This window comes from Lepisma saccharinum, chromosome 18 (genome assembly GCF_977018435.1).
Source record: "Lepisma saccharinum chromosome 18, izLepSacc3.1, whole genome shotgun sequence".
NCBI classification, from domain to species: Eukaryota; Metazoa; Arthropoda; class Insecta; order Zygentoma; family Lepismatidae; genus Lepisma; species Lepisma saccharinum.
The window spans coordinates 40,211,848-40,235,991 of NC_139246.1; the positions used below are offsets into that span (position 1 = coordinate 40,211,848).

The window sequence follows — 24,144 nt, forward strand, 5'->3', positions numbered from 1 at the left end:
GATGTATTGTTTTGTAATTCTAGTATATAATACCTTTAAATGTCAGCTAATGAACCAAAAATACAAAACTGAAATACAGTGTATAGTATTCAAGAAATGACGCGTTAATTGCTGCCGTGTGCTAACACGTGATCGGGGCAAATTTCGAGAATCGGGTCTTTGCCCCCGCGTCCCCCCTGAATCCTTAATTGTCGGAAGTTGCTTAAAATGTTTCTTTCATTCTTGCTTGTAGAATTTATTATTTTTCAAAATGATGCAGTAGTTTACAAGTTAAAGCCACTTTTAGAAATCTATCCCATAATAATATGGCGGTATCAAAGGGAAACGAAGGGAAACAAAACACTTTTTCAAACATCGCTTATTAATAGTAGTACCAATAGATGTATTGTTTTGTAATTCGATTATATCATACCTACACATGTACAGAAAAGATAGAGAATGACAGAACTGAAATATCGTGTGTAGTTTTCAAGAAATCGCACGTTAATTGCATCTGATCGAAATATCGATCATCCGCCGTTAAGAGGTTCACATGTGTTGGTCGAAATTTCGACCGTCAGTAGGCTAAATGTTAAGAACTTCGTCACTCTTTTTTTTAAAATTGAGACATTGATTCATTACTTAACCAAAACTAAAAGTATACTATCTCCAAGGATAAAATCTTTCCCTAGTTAAAAGCTTATGCTATAAAGGAACCAGTGGCGGCCGGCATCTAGTATAATGGGTAGTGCCACGTGATCAAGAAATCGAAATAAATCTTCGCTAGAGTATGTCCAAGAAATCTAATGAATGGGTAATTTAAATGGAACTTTTTTACTAAAATTGCAGATAAGAATTCAGAGTTTCTAAGAATGGTTTAATTTACTTGGCATTTATTCTACTTTTGACTAATCGCAAAGATACGGATGGGTGAACACTCACAAAGAACACGCAAGCCTAGGCCGGAATTCGAACCCGTGATCCCTGGCATCGTAGCATGCTGTGCAGACATAAATGCGACTATTAAAATTTCAACGCCTGTCAGCTTTACCACTTTTTTAAAAAATAGAATTGATGTTTGAACCTAACGTGGGACGGCCAAGTTGTTAAATTTTTAATTTAATATCGTATGGTACACTTCTGTTCACAAGAAGTGGCACACCTGTGTGAGTTGAAGTCCAGCTCATTTCTGACGGTACAGCCGAAGTAAAAGTTTGGAAAGCAGCACCAGCCGTCACTGTTGCTTACTATCAAACAATTTAACCTCAAGCAGACAATTTGGTGTCTCTCAGTCTCAAAGAAAAGGGCAAAATATTAATTAACTTGGACTGTCCACTTCTACAATCAAAGTGATGTAAATGTGAAAAATTCGTGAAAAATAGCCTATATTGCAAAAAACGCATTTTTGACCTTCTTGACGAAGTGGTTATCACAATGCGTTAGAATGCGAGGGCCACGGGTTCGAATTTGGCCTGAGAATGGGTGTCCTTTTTATATCTCTCTTCATCGTCGCGAGTAGCCGAAAATGGAAGAAAGCAACATTTAATACCGAAAATAAAACGTAATTAGAATAAGCGAGGTGGAAGAAGTGCTGTTGTAATTCCTGAAAATGATGCCAAAGTAACTTAATTTTTCTTTTGGAAAAAGTGTTTTCCTAGCCCGGGAGAAGGCTTGAGGAATATACAGGGTGGCTCAATAAGTCACTTAACAACCCCAGTACAAGGCCACTGCGGCATGGAACGTGAAAATGGCGATGACCAATCGTTGTCTGGCCAAGGGGGAACCACATTGACGTCACCCGCATAGTCGGCAGCCATCTTGATGTCCGCCATCTTGAAATCAACTGATTTCTCAATCAGGGATCTGGCCCATTTGCGCACACGCATTGTGGATGCCTGTACTGCAATAACTACTGAGGTTCTTCAGAATGTGGTACGGTCATGGGAGAGACGATTACACGTGTGTGTTGCGCAAGAGGGACGTCATATTGAGCATGTGTTATAAATTTGTGGTATTGTTAACTCTGCAACAATTAAAGTTAGGTGAAAACAAATGTCACAGTTGTTTTCCTGGTGAAATTCTAGCCATTTTGATATGTCGCACGACCCCCTTCCCTTTTAAATTTCTGAAGTTGATTTCAAGATGGCTGCCGACCATGCGGGTGACTTCAATGTGGTTCCCCCCTTGACCAGACAACGATTGGTCATCGCCATTTTCACGTTCCATGCCTCAGTGGCCTTGTACCGGGGGTGTTAAGTGACTTATTGAGCCACCCTGTATAAACTCCTTCCTCATCCACTTTGGCAACCAGAATCGAAAAGTCGGCACTGAACATGCGATGGTAAAGATAATAGAAATCCGAAAGCAAGAAGAGTTTATGTCACAGCCATGAGGCACAAGTGAGTAGGTGCCCCTCCCCCCGACGTCAGTCATCCAGGCAATTAACAATAGTATGTCAATGGTTATCCTCTCATTTAACAGTAAATTGAATTTTTTTAAATATAAATTGTCAGGTGCACGTTTGTATCGTAATATGAAATGGAGCACAAACATAGAATGGTGAATATTTTTAATATATACCTAGGTATCTATATATATATATATATATATATATATATATATATATATATATATATATATATTATATATATAGTACCTAGGTGTGTATATATATATATATATATATATATATATATATATATATATATATATATATATATATATATATAGTACGCTCGTCAATACGCTTCGAAGTCACATAGCTCAATTTGCTGTGCTGTCGGAAATGGATCTCAATGATATAGAGGGCTGGGAACTCTAACCTACCACTAGCGAAAAACATTCAAACTTTTTTCTTGAACTTCACACACAACTTTTACTTTTATTCTGTGAACGACGCGTGCACATGAAAGAGACGTCATGAGATGAAGCATATTGGCTGCAAATGAATATAATCAGTGAGAAGAGAATGTATACTTTTGCAGTTGAACAGCGAAAGATGAAGCAATAAAAACGAACTACTCGAAAAGCAATTTTACAGCACCACTGCTTGTGTCCAAGTCGGCCCCCGTGGCGGAGTGGTTGGCACATCGCGCTATGACGCCAGGGGTCCCGGGTTCGAATCCCGGTTCGGACATGGGTGTTTGTGATTGTCTGTCCTGAAATTGAGATTTGAAGAAAATGATATGAGTGAATGAAGTGTGATGGGGGAAGCTTCCGCTTAGGGGCTTTCCTTTTAAATAATAAAAAAAAGTTGGATAAGAATCAGCTTTGCAAGCGGAAATCCTAGGTTCGATTCCTCGTGTCTCCATTTTCTTTCTTACCAAATGGGTGCTACATAATGTATTGTATTGTCGTCTCACCAATTAGTAGTGTAAACGTAACGCCTCCACACGTACTTAGTAGGTATCCCCTATTTCTATGGATTTAGCCTCAGTTCTATCATATTATGACTACTCCCTCTGTCCCATAATTATTGTCCGGTGCACCTTTGTTTGTTGTCTCATAATAATTGCCTGATATTCAAACTGTGACCAGAGGGCTGCACAACGGCCAGAATCGCTTACTAGGCCCGCCTGGTTGGTCGGGCGGGCGAGTAAAACTATATACCTGGGTTTTGACCCGTCAAGCATCGAAAGCCCACGGGTAACTGGAAGGCCTTGCAAGACGAAGCTCGCTTATCTTCAGCGAACGCTCATTCCGGTTTTGCACCGTCTCCAGATACATGAGTCACGCAGTCACCGTTGCCAACTTTTAGATTCTAAACTGTTCTAGGAGCACTTAAAATGTTCATCACTTTTATCAATTTGAAATTGCAGACATTTATTCCTTGCTAGATAACATTTGTATCGCTCACACCCAGTGGCGGCGATTGGGTTCCAAAACTAGAGGACCAAAGTGCAAATGTACGGGGGGGGGGGGCAAGGATAATTTAATTTCGCTTTTTACATGAGGTTAGCGTGGTGCAAAAGTAGCAAAAAGTGGGGGGGGGGGCAACTGCACTCTCTCGGCCCCGCCCCTAATTGCTGCCACTGATGACACCTGTACAGGAGTACGAACCAAGTTTCGCAAAAAGTGCCATCGTAAATACTTTGGAACTTTGTGTGACTGGTGGTTGTTCTACATTATACTTTTTTGGGGGTGCTTCCCTATGGCGCAGTGGTGTGTCGTCGCCTTGTAATCAAAGGGTACCAGGTTCGATACCCGGTGGAAGCACATGATGGTCCGGATCCCACTTTAAACTATAGGTCCAGTCCCGATTAGCCTTATTGTGCATAAATTGACCAAATAAATGAATCAATCAAACAGATTTTCTCTCTGGTGTAATTTTCCCAATTCAATATCCGAATTAGTTGCTCAAGATCCCCCCCCTGAACACTAAGGCACGATGGTCAATAAAATGGAACATGAAATCAGAATTTGCATTATAAAAGGTTTTTGAATATTGTCATCTCTTTCAACAAATCGTCGTTCGCTAGTGTTGTTGCTAGTTATCTTGTTCTCCGACCGCATTGATAGTAGGGTAAAGACCCCGAATATGAGGATAGGCACCTAAAATGAGACCCCCATGTATCTCGTAAACAAAGAGCTGCACCCTAGTGGAAAGAAGCTGAAACACAAGGAGGAATCGCGCCATAGCACTGGAAGTTACGTGAGCTCCTTGTGTGTAGAGTTGGTGACGCAGTGAATGTGAAAAAGAATGCGTGGTCGTGGAAATTTTGCTGCAGTTTGGAAATTAGCTGCTGAAAATGGATAAGGTAAGTTCTTACTGATCCCCTTTTTACTGTGTTTCGTAGTGGTGAGTGTGTGTGTTGTACCATGTAATTAGTTGCTAGTTTTCGTCCACTTGTAAGAGAGATAGCGTTGTTCATTTGTTTACCCTGCGAAGGTCCTATTATGAGACCTGGAAGAGGTTCAATATATGAGACCGGTCTCATAATAGGACTACCATAAAAATGAAGGGTCTCATATTAGGAGTCACAAAATATATCTAATATTTTACGTTGATTTTCATCATTGCTTTTCCTAATTTGGGAGTTACGTTGCAATTATGTTACCAAGAACCTGTGCTTCTGGTTTTAGACGGTCACTACTCCCACGTAAGAAATATAGCAGTGATTGAAAAAGCGAAAGAACACAATGTTTCTATTATCTGTTTACCGCCACACTCGACGCATAAAATGCAGCCTCTAGACGTAGGTTTCATGTTTCCCTACAAAACATTTTTTCGCACAAGAAGTTGAACCCTGGTTGCGTCAGAATCCAGGAAAACCACTAAAAATAAAATTGCCAGAATATTGTCAGGTGCATACAACAGAGCTGCTACTATGGAAACATCCGTTAATGCATTTCGAAAGACTGGTTTATTCCCTTGTAATAGATACATTTTTCGTGATGAAGATTTTGCAATACACTCTGTCAGCTCTAAAAAAAAAAAGAGGAATGTGACAGGTCAGTCAGTTGAACTACCCAAAGGTTACGTGGATCCCCAACCAAGCTGCAGCAGGTTAGGCCAACTTGAAGAGGAACAGGAGCCTGAAAGCAGTCCTATTCAGGCTACGCAGTCTTCAAACAGTACCACCCCTGATGACGATGCCATTGTAATGCCAGAAGACATTGAGCCACTGCCCACACTAGACAGCCCATCTCTTACCAACTCCGGGAAATCTCGCGTAGTGAATCAACCAGTAGTTATAACAACAACACCATACAAAAAAAGACTTGCAGATAATTCGAAGAAATGTAAGAAGGAAGTGAAGAAGAACCTGTTTGGTAGGGATGTTACAGGCACTCACAGTAGGAAGCCTACTGAGGTAAAAAGAAAGCAGCAATCAGATTACTCGCGTTGTACTTCACGTAAGAAGAGGAAGGTTGTATCAAAGAAATGTGAAGAATCCACAGATGAGTCGGAAGAATCTTTCTCATTAGCAGAATCGTCTGACAGTTTAGAATTAGATGAAGATGATACAGAATGTGTATTTTGTGGTTCATCGTATTCCAAAGATCAATGTGGTGAAGAGTGGGTAAAGTGCACACGTTGTTACAAGTGGGCTCATGCTCATTGTGGTGCAGATGACACATTTGTGTGTTCGATGTGCAAAAATCAAAAGTAAACGCATGATGAACTTCGTTTCTACCAGGTAGCTACTTCATGTGTAACACAATGTAGGTCTTTTCACAGTTTCATTTGAAGTGAACCAATTTTGATGACAACAGGACAGCTACTAGGATAGCATAGAAGGAACATTTTGTTTTGTATTTTTAGCATGGTAAAAATAGTCAGTTTCTTTTTTAGAATAGCCTAATCTTTTTAAACATGGTGTAAAACTAATATCGTTTCACTTATAGTTGGGTAAGAAAATAACTTAGTTCATTTATTTAAAAAATAATTTAGTTCAAAGATTCAAATGATTTATATAACCCAAACAAGGTCGGGGTCTCTTATTCGGTACCCACTATAAAAATAGCTCAGTAGCACTTGTGTTCATTTTTTTGTTTATAATTTATGATTGTTACTTTTTTTATATTCCAATACCTTGTATCATAAAATAGACTCCCTACAAAATATATTTAAAAAAAAAACATAAATCGTTTATGCTTTAATTAACAAGTAAATCGAATTCTACCAAAAGGGTCTCATATTCGGGGTCTTTACCCTAATACGATACAAAATATAATTGTTAGCTTGTATTTTCACACGGGTGCAAATAACAGGCAATGCTATTTACACATTTCAACAAACAAACAACGTAAAAATGAAACCGACAGAAGATTTACGATTTCAAGACCAGAAAGTTGACATAAAATGAACAAGACACACAAACCTATTTCAAGACCATCGAAACAAATTTAGAAATTATGTGGTACTTGGTTTGACATAATAATGACACTAATTTGAGAAGTTACAAAATCTTAGGTGCAGTGGCTTAGCAACATATCGCGAGGTCCTGGGCGAGATTTGAATGCAAGGCCCCATCGTTCTTTAAGTTTGAAATATCAATGTAAATCGATACACAGTCATCAAGGAAACGTCAGCAAATTATCATATTTATATAATAGCCTACAATAATAATTAATTTCTGACGAAAATTATATTTAATAGTACGCGACAGAGAAATTTACACTTGGCAGAGCTACAGTAACAGGCTGCTGGAATTTTCATTAACCAAAGTAGTAGTAATAGTACGTTTTTTAAGATGTTCTTTAGGCAGTAAGATAACTGAAATATCCTTAAGTGTGATAAACTTTTTTTTAAAAAAATCAGAAATACAAAGTAAGAATCTTGAAATATAACCTATATATTATTTAATGAGTCGTTCTTTGTTTCCTCATTTCGAAGTTTGTAGGATGTAAATGTCACAAACCATGGCTTAAGTAGAAAATATGGAAGGACGCACATAAAATGTCAGTGCTTGATAGAGCGGGGGGGAAGGGAGTGCGCTAAATCACAATCCTGTCTAGGGGCCCAATGTATCTACCTACAAGCTCTTCTACACAATCGGTTTCAACATCAGCAAATCTTAAAACGATAGTCATTTGCACAATAAATGTGAAATGTTTGGTGTAATCAACTGATACAGCTAATTTGACTTTTTTTAAAATTAGCAATTTTGACTTTTTTTTAATTAGCAATTTTGACTTTGTTGCACATAAATTGTACCAGTTAACTTTGAATTTTAGGACTTAGATGATAATAATAACTGTGAATCTCATTTTGTTGTTACGTCTTAATGTTCTTGTAATATTAAATATTTGACGCAGTGGCGTAACAAAATCGTAAAGTACGCGTCCGCAAGAAATAAACTTGGGTCCCTCAAGTACAGTCAGCTTCTTCCAGGAAATGTACGTAATTACTTAGAATGGCTGGTTGTGGCTGCACTTACATTAATAACTATACAAATCGATGCTCTAACTCTGAATTTTCACATATTACAACATATCTTTTTTGACATTTATGTATAAAAAAAAAAGAAAATACAAATACAAATACTTACTTATCCCTTCCCCCAAACAGAAGGCGGTACAGGATACAGAGAACACTGGAAGTTAGTGTAGAGCTATCAAGGAGAAGAAACTTTCCTAAAGCACTTGATTTCAGATTTAAGCACATTCCTGAAACATAGAACTTGATCAGGAAATTCGGAAGATAAATCATCTTCGTGCCCGTTACAGAGGGCAAGAGCTGCATCTGAAGTTGTAGGAACGAAGGAAGAACTGCTAATATTATCCATACCCTTCCTCAGTTTAAAATACCAGAAGCATTTAAATGCCCCATACTTTGCTCCGTGGCAGTTTGAGGTGCTTTACCATTAACATATTAAAATCGGGTAGGCTGTGCAAGGTCACGACACAGAAGAAAAATGGATAAAATTGTCCAAGCAATTTTTGCGTTGATGTTTCACATGAAAAATTAGAATTATTTTGACTTTTTTGGGGCCCCTTAGGCTTAGAGCTCCCGCCCGCCTCTGATTTGACGTATTCATTCAAATTATAACGTTAAACTAGAATATAAAGCCAGTTTAAAAGGTCTTAATTTTATTCCCCACAAAAATTAGCCTTTTCTATCTTTCTCACTTCCATTTATTACGTTTTTCGTATCAACCTCATAGGACGCGAGGCCCCTATATGCGCGAGGCCCAGGGTGGTCGCCCACTTCGCTCACCCCTTGCTACGCCAATGATTCTACAACCTCAAGGCACCTGCGCCTAGCAGAAATTCAAATATTTCCATGCGTAGTGAAATATAATGGCCGTTGGCAACACTGACAGTAGTGCTCGCCGTCTACCTGCAAGAACTACATCGAGTCTCACGGGTCTTCTTAAGACCCGGGTAATAGAAAAACCTGGCAGGCATCGAAGCCTGTGCAACACAGTGACGTGAAGCTCGCTTGCGCGATGTCGAACACCTGGGCTTGATGTGCGTGTTGCATATTATTGTAGGCGCGCCTCCTCGCACACGGGTTTTCTCCGGGTCTTGTGCAGGTCTCTGACTGTGACATTGGTGTATACAGAAGAAGAACATGAAACAAGGGAATGAGTCATACAACTTTACTACTCAAGGATCAGTTGGCTTTCAATCTGCCTCTTCGTCTGTCATTTCTGTACTACCATTTTGGCATACCGGACAATAATTATGGGACAAAGGGAGTATTTTTTTGTGGATTTTGTGGCGTTCGACGACGTCCCAGTACAATTTTCGCCTCAACTTGGTTTTTCCTACCTCATACTTTGTAGGTATGCCACGATCTTACGTGATATAACTTAACCTATTCACTTTTTTACGACCTTTTACGAGCTAAGTTAACCTACAAGTGTTATTTTTGTGTACGTCCTTTTTTTTTCTTACGACCTTACGTGATATAACTTAACCTATAATTTTTTTACGAGTTAGATAACATTTTCTTTCACTCCGGTCACGAGGACCTTTTTTTTTACGGACTAAACTACAGTAGAGAGGAAACGCCCGTTCCAGCACAGCCAGGGACTTTATACGTGGGTTGTAAATTTAGAAGTGGCAACACTATCAGGAATAGATGATAACACCTTGCATGTGCTATCATGCATTGAGCATTGTCAGTTAGGGTGCATGTCGATGTGTGGAGTGCCAAAAGTTGTCGGTGCAGCGAGTGCTGTTTGTGTGTACGAGTTTGAAATGAACCGCATTTTGTGTACTGCCCTAAAACATGTTTACAAAGGTAGATAAAGATCCAGGTGGCCCGCAGCAAAAATGCACGAGAATGTCATAAATACTCGCACGAAGCCTGTAGCAGCAATACCTAGCCGTATATGATGGTTCCCCAATGGGTAAGTGCATTTTTTAATGAGGTTTCAGTGAGAACGTAAGAAAAATTGCATCATGCTGGGTTCCCTATAGTGTACTTGGCACTTTTGGTCCTCCACACATGGACATGGCCCCCAACTGTCATCATCTGATAGCAAAGGCACGATGTTATCACCTATTCCTGACAGTGTTGGCACTTTTAAATTTACATCCCAAGTATTATGAGCTGTCCAGTATATTCATGAATGACACCAGAACTAACACACGAGGGGAACTATTTCTTAGAGGTTGCGTATTATTTATTGCTTACTTTATCTTTGTTCTTGCGGTGAATGGAGAATAGTCATAACACGAAAACTTCCTTTCTTTTCAGGGGCTGGGACTGCTGACATGAGGCAGATGCTGGACGTGAACATCCTGGCTCTTTCTATCTGCAGCAGGGAAGCCGTCAAGTCCATGAAGGAGAGGAGCATCAACGATGGACACATCATCCACATCAATAGGTATGTTACGCTACGATCTTACCAACCGACCAGTTCGCATGCTATTCCAAGAACTTACAGTTTCTGCCACTTCTCACCAAATGGTGCTGATGGCCGACTAGTCTGCTTCCACCAAGATGCTTCTAAAGCAGGTGAATTTTACGATTAAGAGACTTTGGATTTAGTATTTAGGTTTTTCAAAAATTTCAGTTGTTCAGGAAGTAATGCATTTCAACGCAATTGGAATCTACAGATAAGTTCACTTACGTCTTCAGAGTGATCATTATTCGTGGAACAGAACAACACATTGCACTGTCTCAAAGCCGGTAGTAAGCTCTATATTTCCATGTTGGTTTCACTTTATACTCTTTAAGAGAGACACAGCATTTTCGATGTTTTATTTTAATTGTCCACGAAACACCAATAAAACTGAGCGATGTGCATCATTCGATTTTTGTCACTTTTATAAATTAGATCCATATAAATTCCGAACTGCAGGATGGGGTAGATATTTCTGCGTTGCATTTGAAGCAAGAAATGATTTCTATAACTTCACAGAAAAACGTGTTTGTGTGGGCGAAAGTGCCGAGGCTGGGAACTATGGTTAAACCTAGAGAGCTATCTTCCTTGGATAAGAATCTACAGTATTTCACTTCAAAATTTGCCCATAAACACACACATGAAAACAATGTGGGATTCAACTTACAGGAGTGAAAGGATGGTACAGTTTTAAAAGTTATATTGTTACTACTTATTTGTTATTAACAAACACTAGATCGCGGATTTTATGTTTTTAACCTATCTTTTCCTTTGCAGGTAAAGCCTGAATCACACGGAACTGGATATCCAGTAGGAATGCTCTAGTTGACGCTGGACTGGCTACCCATTTGCTAGTTTTCGCCTCACACGGTACTTGTTACACCGTACTTGTCGATAGTCTGTCGTTCCCATAATGGCGGCCGCGTGAGATGTAAACAACGTATCACTTCACACTTTTAAAATACGATAACTATTCAACCGAAAGGAATATCGCTTCGTATTAAATAGTTTTCGGTAGAGAAGAATGGCGCTGATAAAATACATACTTTACAACGTTTACTATACACGTATGGAAGAATATTTTAGCTTTTTCAATTGTAAACATGCCTTTCGTGCTGTATGCACTCGGAAACCACAGACAAAAAAAGCTACTTTGCAAACTCACAGATTATCTTCACATGGCCAAACTTTGCTCTCATTGGCTGTTCCACAGAATCTAGTCGAAGAAGTTAGTAGCAATTAGAACATGTCCTATTCCTCAAAACCAGTCAAGCAGTCAGCCAGGCGGCCATGATTTCTACCTAGAAAGTCAGTTCATCGCCAACTAGGGCATTCCAACTAGAAATCCAGTTCCGTGTGATAGGGGCTTAAATAAGATACAACAAGTTACGTCAGCGTTTCATACAAAGGCACAAGTAACTGATGGAGTATTATAGTGCCTAAAATAACCTACTTTGCTTGTTACAACCTATTTTATGTTTTGGGCCCAAATCATACTTTTTTACGTATTCATTTTTTTAGGTTTCACAGGAATTTTATATCACACAGAAGCCCTGGCGTACGAAGGAATTTTTTTCGGGAGGAGCTGTGAAGGGGGGTTGCATACACAATAAGATATTTCTTATTTTTAGAATTTTCCTCTATCGAAAATGGCAATTGGGGATATTTTAATGGGGCCCCGAGTTCTTCACTGTTTTTGTTTGAAAATGTTGATTTTCTGAAAATTTTGGAGGGGGCTGTAGCCCCTTCAGCACCCTCTCTGCGTACGCCAGTGGACAGAGATATTTATCCTGTTTGGTGACGAAACAATTCAATGACTAACGTGTTTGAAACATACTCTCTGTCGATATCCGTTCCTCCAAGTTCATGATGTTTTTTTGAAAGCCCTAAACAAAGTCTGGCGCCACTGTTACCTGCACACAGCAAAGTACAAACACAAATATCTGTGGTACAAGCTTCCGATCTGTGTGGTGTTGGTGCGCTTACTTTCGCGTCGATTCTGTGCTTTGTGGCATTCATGCATTGCGAAGCGACATTTCAGCACCACTGGCTTCGTTTCTTTTGAAAGATCATTTTGACCATACAAGATGATCGTCGCAGACAAAAGGTGGAGTTTGGCAGCAGATAAAATGAAAAAATGAAAAGATTGTTACGTAGTACTTAGGGTAGCCACTTTTCAAGGCAAACTTTCAAAAAATTCAAGGGAAGATGTTTTCTCTCTTTGAACCTTACGTATTACAATTCCTCACTACACATAAATATATATACATTAACAATATAAAGTGCCTGTGTGATTCCAGTGTATCTAAAAATTGTAATTCAGTTCAATTAAACGGGTGTACATTTAAAATATTTAATTTAAGGTGTGGAGTTGACGCTTGCCATTTCACATACTCAGACTAGAAATTCATCTACAATCACAAGTCACGAATGTTACGGGATATATAATACTAACCTACGAAAAATTGTTAATTGTATAAGAATTTCACACTCTAATTTACCTAATCAACTTCAAGATATCGTGCAATAATCTTCTGTCTGTCAGATAGATTTTTCTGCAAAGAACACTAACAAAGTAAACGGATGAAGATAATTCTGTTTCATTTTCCACGCAGCTTTCTGTTTGTTTTTAACAATTGTACCTAATCAATATTTTTCAGGAATTTTGAACCTTTTTAAGTTCTATGGAACTTACTTGAGGATTTCTCGAGCCCAATTTAAAATTTTTAGAACCTATTTCAGGATTTTGAGTGTGTCTTTGAGGTTTTAGAACCTATTTTAGGAACACAAAGACTACTTCTTAGAACCAAAAAGTCCAAGGACTGACTAATTATCAGCAAGAAAATATTCTCTAAAGAAATGGGATGATATAAATTCTTATCTGTTGTACTTTAGTTATATTAACCATAACAGTGTTATTTTTAGTTTACTTTCTTCGGGTTACGTCCCGGGTTTGAATACTTGCCTAGTCAAGAGTGTTTGTTCTTTGTAAGTGTCTCTTTATTAATTCCATTATATTAGCACTTATTGTCATCTTCGCGATTAACCAAAAGTGACAGAAAAGCGAAGTAAAATAAACATATCAATCAATCTTAGAGTTAGGCTTTTACTTTAAAAACTGTAACCTATATTTGTGTGTGATGTTAATATAACTTTCAAAGTGCTTTCTAACAATGTGCATAGTTTTGTTTTATAACTTTTGAGATATTGTTTGATTATAAAATTAGTGCAAAATGTTTACTAACTAAAGTTAAGGGCATGCACCCATTTAATACTTTATATGCATTAACAGGTACCAAGCAATAATAATAGTAATAATGTTAATAATACATCACCGTTATTGAAGCAAACTTTTTTTGACTCCTGAACCGCTCTAACAACAAACCTTTGTCTTTCTTGTAACGAAAAGAATTCGATATTTGGTTCAAAAACAGATTTTCTGAGAACATTTCATATTTATGGTTCAAATAACATGCTGTATTAAAAGTCCTGCAGGATTCATATAACCTCTTAACTTTTAAAGCAAAATGTTTATTACAACAAAATATTGTTTGTTATGCAGAGCAAACTTGAAAATTAATGTTTGATGTTGATCGGTTCACCGCCAGATCTCCAGCTGGACACCATTCACTTACAAACTCTCTTGCAATCTTCATTCGAATCGAAAGTTGCGTTGTGACGGTGCTCGTCCGTAATGTTGTGAATCTCATTCGTACCTTCAGGTCGTCAAGATCTGTAGGCTTCTGTGCATACACCTGGGTCTTCACATGTCCACACAGCCAGTAATCGCAAGGCGCAAGGTCTGATGACCTTGCGGGCCAAGATGTGGGTAAATTTTTCCTACATCCACGTCATCTTAGAATCACGTGATCACCTGCACATACGTCATTCACTAGTATGGACAGGCCACCCCCCGTGGCGGAGTGGTTAGCACATAGCTCTACGACGCCAGGAGATCCGAGTTCGAATCCCAGCCTGGGCATGGATGTTTGTAAGTGTCCATTCATCTATTTCATCATGTAATCACTCATCCCCATCTTCGCAAATTAGCCAAAAGTGGCACAAGACGCGAAGTATAATAAAGCAAATAAATCAATCCACCAGTGTGGTCAGAACATTTTTTTCTGTTTGAATTAAAAGAAGAAACAATATTTCGTTGTAATAAATCTATTACTTTAAACCTATAGCTTTATGTAATCCTGCAGGACTTTTAAAATCCACTGTATTATATTAACGACCCTTTTTCTTGAAGCGTTGCTGGCCACAGGGTGTCTGCATTCCCAGTGTTCCACTTCTACAGCGCCACGAAGCACGCAGTCACCGCTCTAACCGAGGCGCTGAGGCTGGAACTCGTGAATGACAAAACCAAGATCAGGGTCACGGTGAGTGGTGCTTTTGTACACGATCAAATTACTCACGAACAAGTCGTTGAATTGAATGCTTAAAACAAAATGACGCCAGAGACCACTCATTGTATGCAAGGTTAGGTCTAAGAATTTTTATTTAGCAAAGGTTCTAAATAACGCCATGCAAGCCTCGCTGTCGACCAACTACAGCACATGCTATTAAAATCGATTATGGGAAAGAAGCATCGAGGTACAGAATGCTATTTATTTTTATTATCGTCAAACGGGGTAACTTCGTACAGATTTTGGCATATTCTAATGTTCCTGCAAAATCCATGGCGAGTGACAACACGAATATTATACGCGAGGAACACTTTGTTCTTTGTAAATGTACTGAAGGAATACCAAAGAAATTCCAAAATATTACGGTGGGGCAAATACGTAAGCATTTTCGTGATGAAGTTACCCCAGAAAATGGGGTAACTACGTCATCTCTGCTTACGTTCCTAGCATGAAGAGGTAAGATTGTCACGCTTCCGCGTCCGTTTTTTTTCCTTCCCGATCAGTCGTAAAGCCTCCTGCATCTGATGGGAGGTATAGTTCTGATATTTCCAACTACCAACTACCTTCTTATATGTGAGAAAATGCTGCAAACAGCGCCAAAGCACAGTGCACTTCCTCCCTTGATGTCCGCTCCACAACTGCACGTGTGTGGCTTCACACTCCCTTTGTTTCACCAGCATGTGGCTCCTACCGACATCTATCAGTCTCATGACGAAGTTACCCTCAAAGACAAAGTTACCCCGTTTGACGGTATGTTGTGAAGAGAAAGCATCAAAGCAGCGTTGAAAAAGTAAACATGTGTTTGTGATTTGCGACAAGGGAAAGGAGGAGCGGTAGAACATTCTGTATTTATTTAATCGCAACAATACAAAAAAGAATGATCAATATTTCTACAACAGTGAGTAATGTGATAATAAAATATATTCGACAACCAACCGTAATACATAATATTTTGTGTTAATCTTAAATTGAAGTTTAGATACACACAATGAAAAACAAGTATCTGTATACCTGTGGGAAGGATATCTTTATAAAATTATTTTGTTGTGCTCACATTGTTTTTCTGGTGTCTCATATTAGATTTAGACTATTAATACCGAGAAAATACACATCAACACCACACTTCTTTCGGTTTTCTAATGTGTCCTACTTCTTCCTTTGGAAATGAAATTGTTATCTTTGTTACAGATAATTGCTGGTCTATTTATTTCTTTTTGTGCCGTACACAATACCACTTTTTGGTAAAATGTGAACTTGTTCAATTTTCTTTGATCGTGTACATGAGCAGATTCCGACCATTCAATATTCCAATTATGAACGCTGTTCAAAGACTTTCAGTTGTCGATTTTAAGCCTTCAATTAAACGACTTGTTCATGATTCATTTGATTGTGTACAAGACGCTATCTTCTTCTTCTTCTTCGATTTGTCCCTATCACCAATAAACGTTAAAACTCTTCACAGTTATAAATAGGTCCTTTGCAAGTATTAACACAAACAACACAAAACTCTTTCTCCTATTCACGGGTGTAAATAGGTACTTCGCAATATGATTTGGACAAACACAACACAAACGTCCGCATCACACCGAGGCACAAGGCGAACTCTCATGTACACACAACGGTGAAAGAAACAGTAGGCGAATTGTCCACCACCATTTTCATTCGGTCTGTTCTACACAATGTGATGACAATGAATTGAAATAAAGACTTCAATAAGCAGAGAACAATGCCTGCTTTGAACCAACACAGTTTCATTCCTCAAAACAACACAGGATGTAGAATAAAAAAGTAATGAATATAGCGGTGGACAATTTGCCTACCATTATCTTTCCCGTTGACTGTACAAGACCCTTTGGTCCAAACTGGAAGCCCGTGGACAATTGCCCCGTCCAGTACGCTTCACTTTTTGACGCTAGGTGCAGTGAAGGTGCATTCCGCTGTTAGGTCGGTGCAAGTAAATGAGGTTCACAAAGTAGACGAAAAGCGGTGTTCAAGTTCAGAAGATTTAGAAAATTCGGCTTTAAACGTTCATTTGATTAGTTAGCACGCACCACGCGACTAGGATTACGGAGGACAAAATGTAGGACGCAAATCATTCGCACTAAATGATACATATTTCTAGAACATGTTAGTAAATAATGTAAAAATTGATACATTTTCAGTTTTAAAAAATAATATACTTTTAAACATTTCTTACATACAAAATTCCCAAATTTGTAATCAATAATAAACAATACATTTCTTACTGCACGTGTTTTGAGTTATATTTCAATTTCTTTTAAAAAAAATCCATGTTTAGTCAGAATATACTAATGGAACGTTGAACTCTTTGAAATTATACTGAAGCAGTACCAAACCTTTTACAAACTAGGGCAAAAGTGGTTCGGATCCCACTTTAAACTGTAGGTCCAGTCCCGATTAGCCTTACTGTGCATAAAGTGAACTTAAAACACCAAATCAACTCAACCTTTTACAAACTCCATGAGACATTTCTTTCTTTCATCACTACATTGTCACAAAAAAATAATAAATAAAGTGCTCCCCTGTGCTTTGCACCACGCCATGAAGGTGTATAGGGGATGTGGAGTTAGGGCCTCACACTTTCGTGATCACGGCCGAAGGTGGGAGTTATGTGATCAGCACCACGCCCCTAGCCGCATTTATCCCCCCCCCGGAGTTTCCTCCAACTACCTAATTTATACGACGCTGGGTGGGCACCGGAGCTGCTTGAACTTATCTTTTTTAAAAAATACATACATTTTTAATTTCCATATTCTGTATATACATAGTATATAATTTGCATAACTGTTAATTCGTTATGCTTTTTTTATAGTTAGATATTCTGTGTGAATTAGACTGTAATATCAAATAAAATAATACTACTAATAATAGTTGTTGTAACTTACGACCTGTAAGTCACAGAAAACAATATTTTTTGTTATAAAATATATCTACTATTTCACCATTACAATTATATTAACTCTTTCCAGAAATCTAAGGGGAGCACATGGAGAGGACACTCTCCTTATATACCTTGTATGAATTAACGGACATCAAATGAAGAATATATGAGCACAGATTTTTACACATATATATATACACATTATTTTTTATTCAAGATCGTTTCAATTCTGCAAGAGGTAGATTTTATCAGCAGAGAAAGAGAAACGATTGTACACAATTTCTTGTTGCAGAGTATCAGCCCGGGGCTTGTGAAGACGGAGATTTTGGACGACGTTTTCAAGGAACTCTTCGATCAGATTCCTTCCATGAATGCAGAGGACATCGCTGACGCCGTGAAGTACGTTCTCTCGGCTCCTGCACATGTTCAGGTGAGTCTTTTGGGGGTCTCAGCACAATGGGCAGGCTATATCATTTCAAGCCCTGTTGTCTCTCCCACCTTCTGTCATACTCTTCAAAACAGCAGTCATTGGCGGATTTAGCGGGAGGCGCACGCGAGCACGTGACCCTCCCAAAAGAGATCACTAAGTAAGGAGTGTCCCAAAATAGTGTTTACACTCATTGAACGTCAATAACAGGAACGCTAATAACAGCAAGCACGAACTTTTTTTGTGTCACATACTTTAAAGTTACAGATGTTCAAAATGTCCATCATTGGCAGTAATACATTATGTGCAATCTGAACGGATAAACAGCAGATACAGTTTCTCTGCGGGAAGGGAAGCGTAGTTGTGTGAATTGCATGTCCCACATTACTCGGTTTCTCTGGCTTTGTGGCGTACACAGCATTCATCACAGATCCCCACAGGTAGTAATTTAACTGTGTTAAATCAGGAGATCTGGATGGATATTCGACTCTTACGTTTCTCGAAAGAAAATTTTCTGACCTCTTCCATTTTGTCTACACTAATGACTACCGCTTGGCAGACTGTGACGGGACTAAAAAAAAAAAAAAAAGAAGGCCTATATGCGCTCACACATGCTGAACATAGACATTGCAGCTTCATATGCAAACAGTCCAGTCAAGTCATCTTTAATAGTTTCTCTGTTATTAAAGTTCTAAGAGTGTAACCATTATTTCTGGACACACTGTATTATACAGAGCATTCCCTGACATTTGCTACGAGACTCGGCGGCAACGGTCCGGCATCAGCGCTTGTCTTTCCCGGTGAACAGGTCCGCGACAGTCGCTTATATTAAACCTCGTAAAAAAGTTTAGAGTAACAGGGTCAGTTCTGAATAAAAGTGGAAAGAAAAATGGGGAAATAAAGTATACAAAGACAATTCGCACACCATCCGTGAATAAAAAGAGAGTATTGTTCGAGAAATCGGGAGAATTACAGTAGACGAACTTTCTCGTGGAAATGCCAATTTCCTTCGGAGATGCCAGGAATGTGTTGCAGCAGAGGGACATCATTTTCAACACCTTCTGTAGTCAAGGTTAGTACACAATATGAAAACTGTAATTTTAATAGCCGACTCTAGAAACTGTCGCTGACCCGTTCACCGGGAAAGACAAGCGCTGATGCCGGTCAGCTTGCCGCCGAAGCTCGTAGCGAATGTCAGGGAATCCTCTGTAGATAACATTATATTACAACGACAAAGAAAAAATGGAGTAATTTCTTTCCAGACAATAAATGAGTAAAACAAAGTTTAACACAAACACATCAATCGGTATTAGCTTTACAAGACACTTAAATAAGTCGTCACCGGAAATCGAATTCTGGACTTCCTGATTGCAAGACAAGAGCGTTCTAATTCAGATATGTCCAATGTTTGCGACAGTTTCGTCTGAGGATATACATCTTCAAGCTTATCCTTCTCTGTAGTTACAGTTAATGCAAATAACGTAGAATCACTTATATTTCACCCTTATAATCAAAGGGTCCGTGTGCTGGTGAAGGTACATTGTACAGTGATTCGTATTCCACTTTCAATGTCCGCCCCCGATTAGTTTATCTGACCACAAATTAGACCCAAAACGAACCCTTGGTATTTTCTTGTCGTAAGTCGACTTTATGCACAAATAGGCTAATCGAGACTTGACCTATAGTTTAAAATGGTAACTGAACTGCAATGTGCCTCCACTGGGTATCGAACCCATGACCCTTGAATACAAGACGACAACGTTTTCGGTACGCCGTCAGGAAGGCGAAGTGTAGCCTATATTTTAGGCCAGGGGTTCCCAAACTTTTTCGTTTCACGGCGCCCTTGGTGTTTCAAGTTTTTTCCGCGGCGTCCAAGTCAAAATGTAGGTCTATCTAACATTTGCAACGCTCAGTTAGTGTGGTTAGTTGGCTTGTCTAAAGTTAAAAAAATAAACACATATTTCAAACTCGGAAACATTTTATGTGTTAACAGTACCTAATAAGCACATATTTGGAACAATCATAACTAAAACTGTGTGTGGACTAACAAGTAAGTGTTACTTCAGTTAAAACATTGCAACATTTCGCGGCGTCGCTGTAAGCCAGGCGCATACTTTGGGAACTACTGTGTTAGACTTGTTTTTAACATACAGAACAATCTGCTACATTTTGTGTGCTTAGAGTACCTGTATATTCTGCTCACCTCCCCTTCTAACAGCAGTACATTATTTCATGCCACGTATGATTTAGTTAACCATTCCTTTTAGAGCATCTTTTAGCAAGCAAGTCTTTCTTAGCCAGTGGTTATCCGTTATGCCATCTGGTGAGATTTTCAGGAACCACTCCACGTAGGAACACCTCGCTGCGCTTCGCCGTGTTGAAGCCGTTCAAAGCATTGGGAACATGCGAGAAAGTAGCGTATACTGTTCAGTTTTTTGCTCTAAATCGTTTTGTGGTTCAGGACAAGTGAAAAGCTTACATGTGTTTTCCACCCCGTGGAATCAACAAAATGAAGTGTTTAAATAAATCAAAGAAAACAACTGACTCACAAGATTGGCGTAATTGAAATGCGGCAAGGAAATTACGAAGAATGTACGAGTCTGTTCACTCTATTTTCCGAATAATCTTTCGGAAAGATAATTTTATTGCCATTAAAGTAAGTTTTAAATGGTTTTCATTGAATATAAATTTTTTTTCGAAAACAATGTATTATGTATGTAATTTGGAACAGGTGCAAGTCGATTAAGTGCAAAGATGAAAATAGTTTGAGAATTAATTTATGTCCGTAATGATAAAGGTAAGTCAGAAAAACATAATTGACATGCTAATGTTGCTGTTTCATTCAGTATGTTAATTTCCAGTGAAGACTGAAAATAGCCTCAATGAAATTGTTGTTATTGTTATTATTATGATCATTATCTGGCGTTGTTATTAAACCAGCCTGCCTCTTTGGGGAGAAAACTGTAACAGCATGTTTTCATTTATTTCCTCCCAAGCTTTGCAATACAGGTGAATTGCTTTATTTTCAAAACATTTCTGAGAGCCCCAGTTAGGCAGTTACAACCGAGGTGCAGTGCAGATGAAACAGCACCGCTTTGAAAAACCAGTGCGTATACATTAGTTTCGTGTGCGTTTTCCGTGTTATTTTTATTATCATAATTAAATGCTTCGCTCTCAGCACAGCTTCACCTTCGTTATAGTTCCTGGAATTCACATCGCATTCGCAATATTTAAATATAACGCGTAATTTAAACGTTTCTTCCATACCAGCAATGACAACACGATGGTATTACGTACTTGAATGTAAACAAAGATCTATCCTACGTACAGCGGCCATATTGGAAGCGACAGTAGCGCTCAGGTGGTAATTTTAATCGCGAATAGCGCGTAGTGACTTCTCCATGTGCTTGCTTCTCCACGTGAATTACTTTAGGGAAGTTGACCGAACCTTGTCCCCGTGTAGTATGCTGCACTTTTTGACAGTAAACGTATGAAAATCGGCCGCTGGGCAGAATTGCGCTGTTGCCACATGTGGGAAAAACAAAGCGAGAGCGGGACAAAAGTCGCTGGTTCCCGCTCACTGTGTGGCAATCGGGCTGCGTTGCCTAGTTCGAGCGTCAGACCGACCTCTCTCCGGGGCACTTTTGTGTCACCCCTGGCCTTTGGAGCAAATACTGTCAGTTTGTATCACATGGATTACAAGGACCAACTCTACAACGAGATCTTTCATTCTCTTAAACCTCCGAACAAAAGGAGTTGTGATCTGACGTGGCAACAGCGCGAACTTGTGCCACCCGCCAAATTTCATGGCCCTGCGTTTAGTATTAGCGGTCTGCTTTCGTAACAACTCGGAATTCACTCGACACACGCTGGTAACGTAACAACACCGAATTAACAAAGTAGATGAAAGGATGGACGTGTTATCAGGGCGGTTTATTTTTGTGCTGGACCTGGAACATAAATTATTTACAAGAATTCACGGAATTACAATTTCCTATGTAGTAATAATACGATAATTAGAATGCTCTTTATTTGATTGATTGATTGTTGTTTTAAGTCCACTTTACGCACAGTAAGGCTAATCGGGGCTGGACCTACAGTTTAAAGTGGGATGCGAACCTCTATGTGCCCTGAATTCTATTTAATAAACAATTAATGGTGTATATTAAGATGAGCCGCCGCTATAGAAAATACGACCTATAGTTTCTAACTTACATGAATCAATCATCAACATTGACAGTATAGAACTCATTGTTTTCTTCTTTCAGGTGCATGAGGTCACAATCTATCCTGCAGGTTCACCATAAGACGTAGGAAAATTTGCCTGAAGTATATTCAACATTTATACTTGTATCTGTGATAGCAGTGTATTTGCTGAATAAAATGATTTTGATTTGCAATATGTCTTGTGCAAATATATATATAAATCGTTGTAATACATTTTAGAGCCAAATCATTGATGACAACTGGCGTGTAAGAGGCAACCCTCTGATAAGGTGCCCAAAAGTGAACCTCACTTCCACGTAGTATACCCTAGACTGCATCGAACGAGGTTCTGGCGACTGGCACTATGGCTAGTGTAATTCTGTGTGTTGTCCTGTGTTTTGTCGCCATATGTGCTGAGTGCCTCTTTACAGCCTCAGCTTTTAACCAAGGTAAGGATAAGTGGTTGTACCCCGCATAGCGTGACGGGTGCAAAATAGCCTTAGTGCTGACGCACCCAAAATTTTAATTTCAAATTCAAAAAGAAATTGACAACAACTAATTTCTTGCTATCGCATTTCCGCAAAGAAAATTGATCCCAGTTACATGCTAATCGCGTTCGAATTTAATGGAAGTCAATGCCTTGCCCAACGTGAAATAGGAGGTATGGCAAAAAAAAACACAAAAAAAAAACGAGACTGGCAACCCTGTCGGAAGTATACATGCACGAGTGGGGACAGTGATGTGCCGTATACTATAAGTTTACGTCTACATGCGTTGTCTACGCGTAATCTACACGAAGATTACATTGGCTTATTGTTTACGTAGTCTACTGTAGACAATGCAAACATCAGGGAAGAAAGATATCTCAGTGGTCCTTTAAAGAGAAAGTATTTTTTTCTTCAAATATGTCGATAATCTGGGCCTATAACCAACTTAAGATCATCAGACGTAATCAAAGTTTTTGAATTTTCACTAACGAGGAGAAAAGGGACTACCGGAAGAAAAACATGACAGCCTTAGTGAAAACTGACATTATTTTTTACACTGACCTTTGGAAGACTAAAAATATTTTTTGTCTTATTACTGCATAGGAAAGTGCATTTGTCTTTAAAGTAGATTTTTCCACGCGTGAAATGGTGGTAATAGAAGTAAAAAAAATCTTATCATTCTATGGACATCGCATTTTTTGGGGTATGTCGCGACAAGTTACAATACTTAAAACACTTATTTCTGGACAGTGGAATACTTCACGCTCTCTATATCCACCTGCTGATGCTGGTTGCTGCTTCTAGAATGATGCGCGTGCCTTGCTCGGAGAAGGCCGAGCGCCATGTTGTCTACGTAGATTACATAGTCTAAGGCCGCGTCCGAATCGGCAGCAGATGTCACCTAGAGCACCGTTCCATCCGGGAACTTAGCCAACCTCCGTTGTCCGAATTCGCGGCAGACGTGGAGTCGGAGGGGAGAGCAAAGAGGAGCGACAGATGCACGCTTGAACTCGCTGTGACGCTGCGCTTGGCAGCCATATTCTAACTTTTACTTTGTACAGACAACATTTACTGATTAGAGGATGTAAAACTCAGTTATACTTTAACATTTTATCGATAATACTGAATGCAGAAAAATTGTAAATGATGAAATAGCGTGTTACATTTTTAATATGAGTAGTAAATAGGTGGAAATCATTGTCATGTTTGTTTGGCGTCTGCCTTCTGCTTCCGTGTGATGCGCCTGCGCCCCAGAGCGCGGTGGGTGAAGTTCGAGCTGACACCTGGCGGGAAAAGTGACAACCGTACTACAAGGGGACATGCAGATTCGGACGACTTGGACGTGACTTCGACGGCACGCGAGAGCAACGGGAGAGAACTGGACGGAGCGCTTGCCAATCCGGACACGGCCTACATTGTCTACACGTAGAAT

The 24,144-nt window shown here is 39.2% G+C and overlaps 1 protein-coding gene across 1 annotated transcript in view; it reads left to right on the forward strand.

The window, feature by feature from the left end:
- The window catches only part of LOC146002016 (farnesol dehydrogenase-like), a 60,430-nt gene extending 38,010 nt beyond the window's left edge, over positions 1-22,420 (forward strand). The window contains exons 3-6 of the mRNA XM_083139724.1: positions 10,133-10,262; positions 14,533-14,662; positions 17,884-18,021; positions 22,287-22,420. Coding sequence (XP_082995850.1) covers positions 10,133-10,262; positions 14,533-14,662; positions 17,884-18,021; positions 22,287-22,325 — 437 coding nt within the window. The 3' untranslated portion in view covers positions 22,326-22,420. The remainder of the gene's footprint in view (positions 1-10,132; positions 10,263-14,532; positions 14,663-17,883; positions 18,022-22,286) is intronic.
- The last annotated feature ends 1,724 nt before the right edge of the window (positions 22,421-24,144 follow it).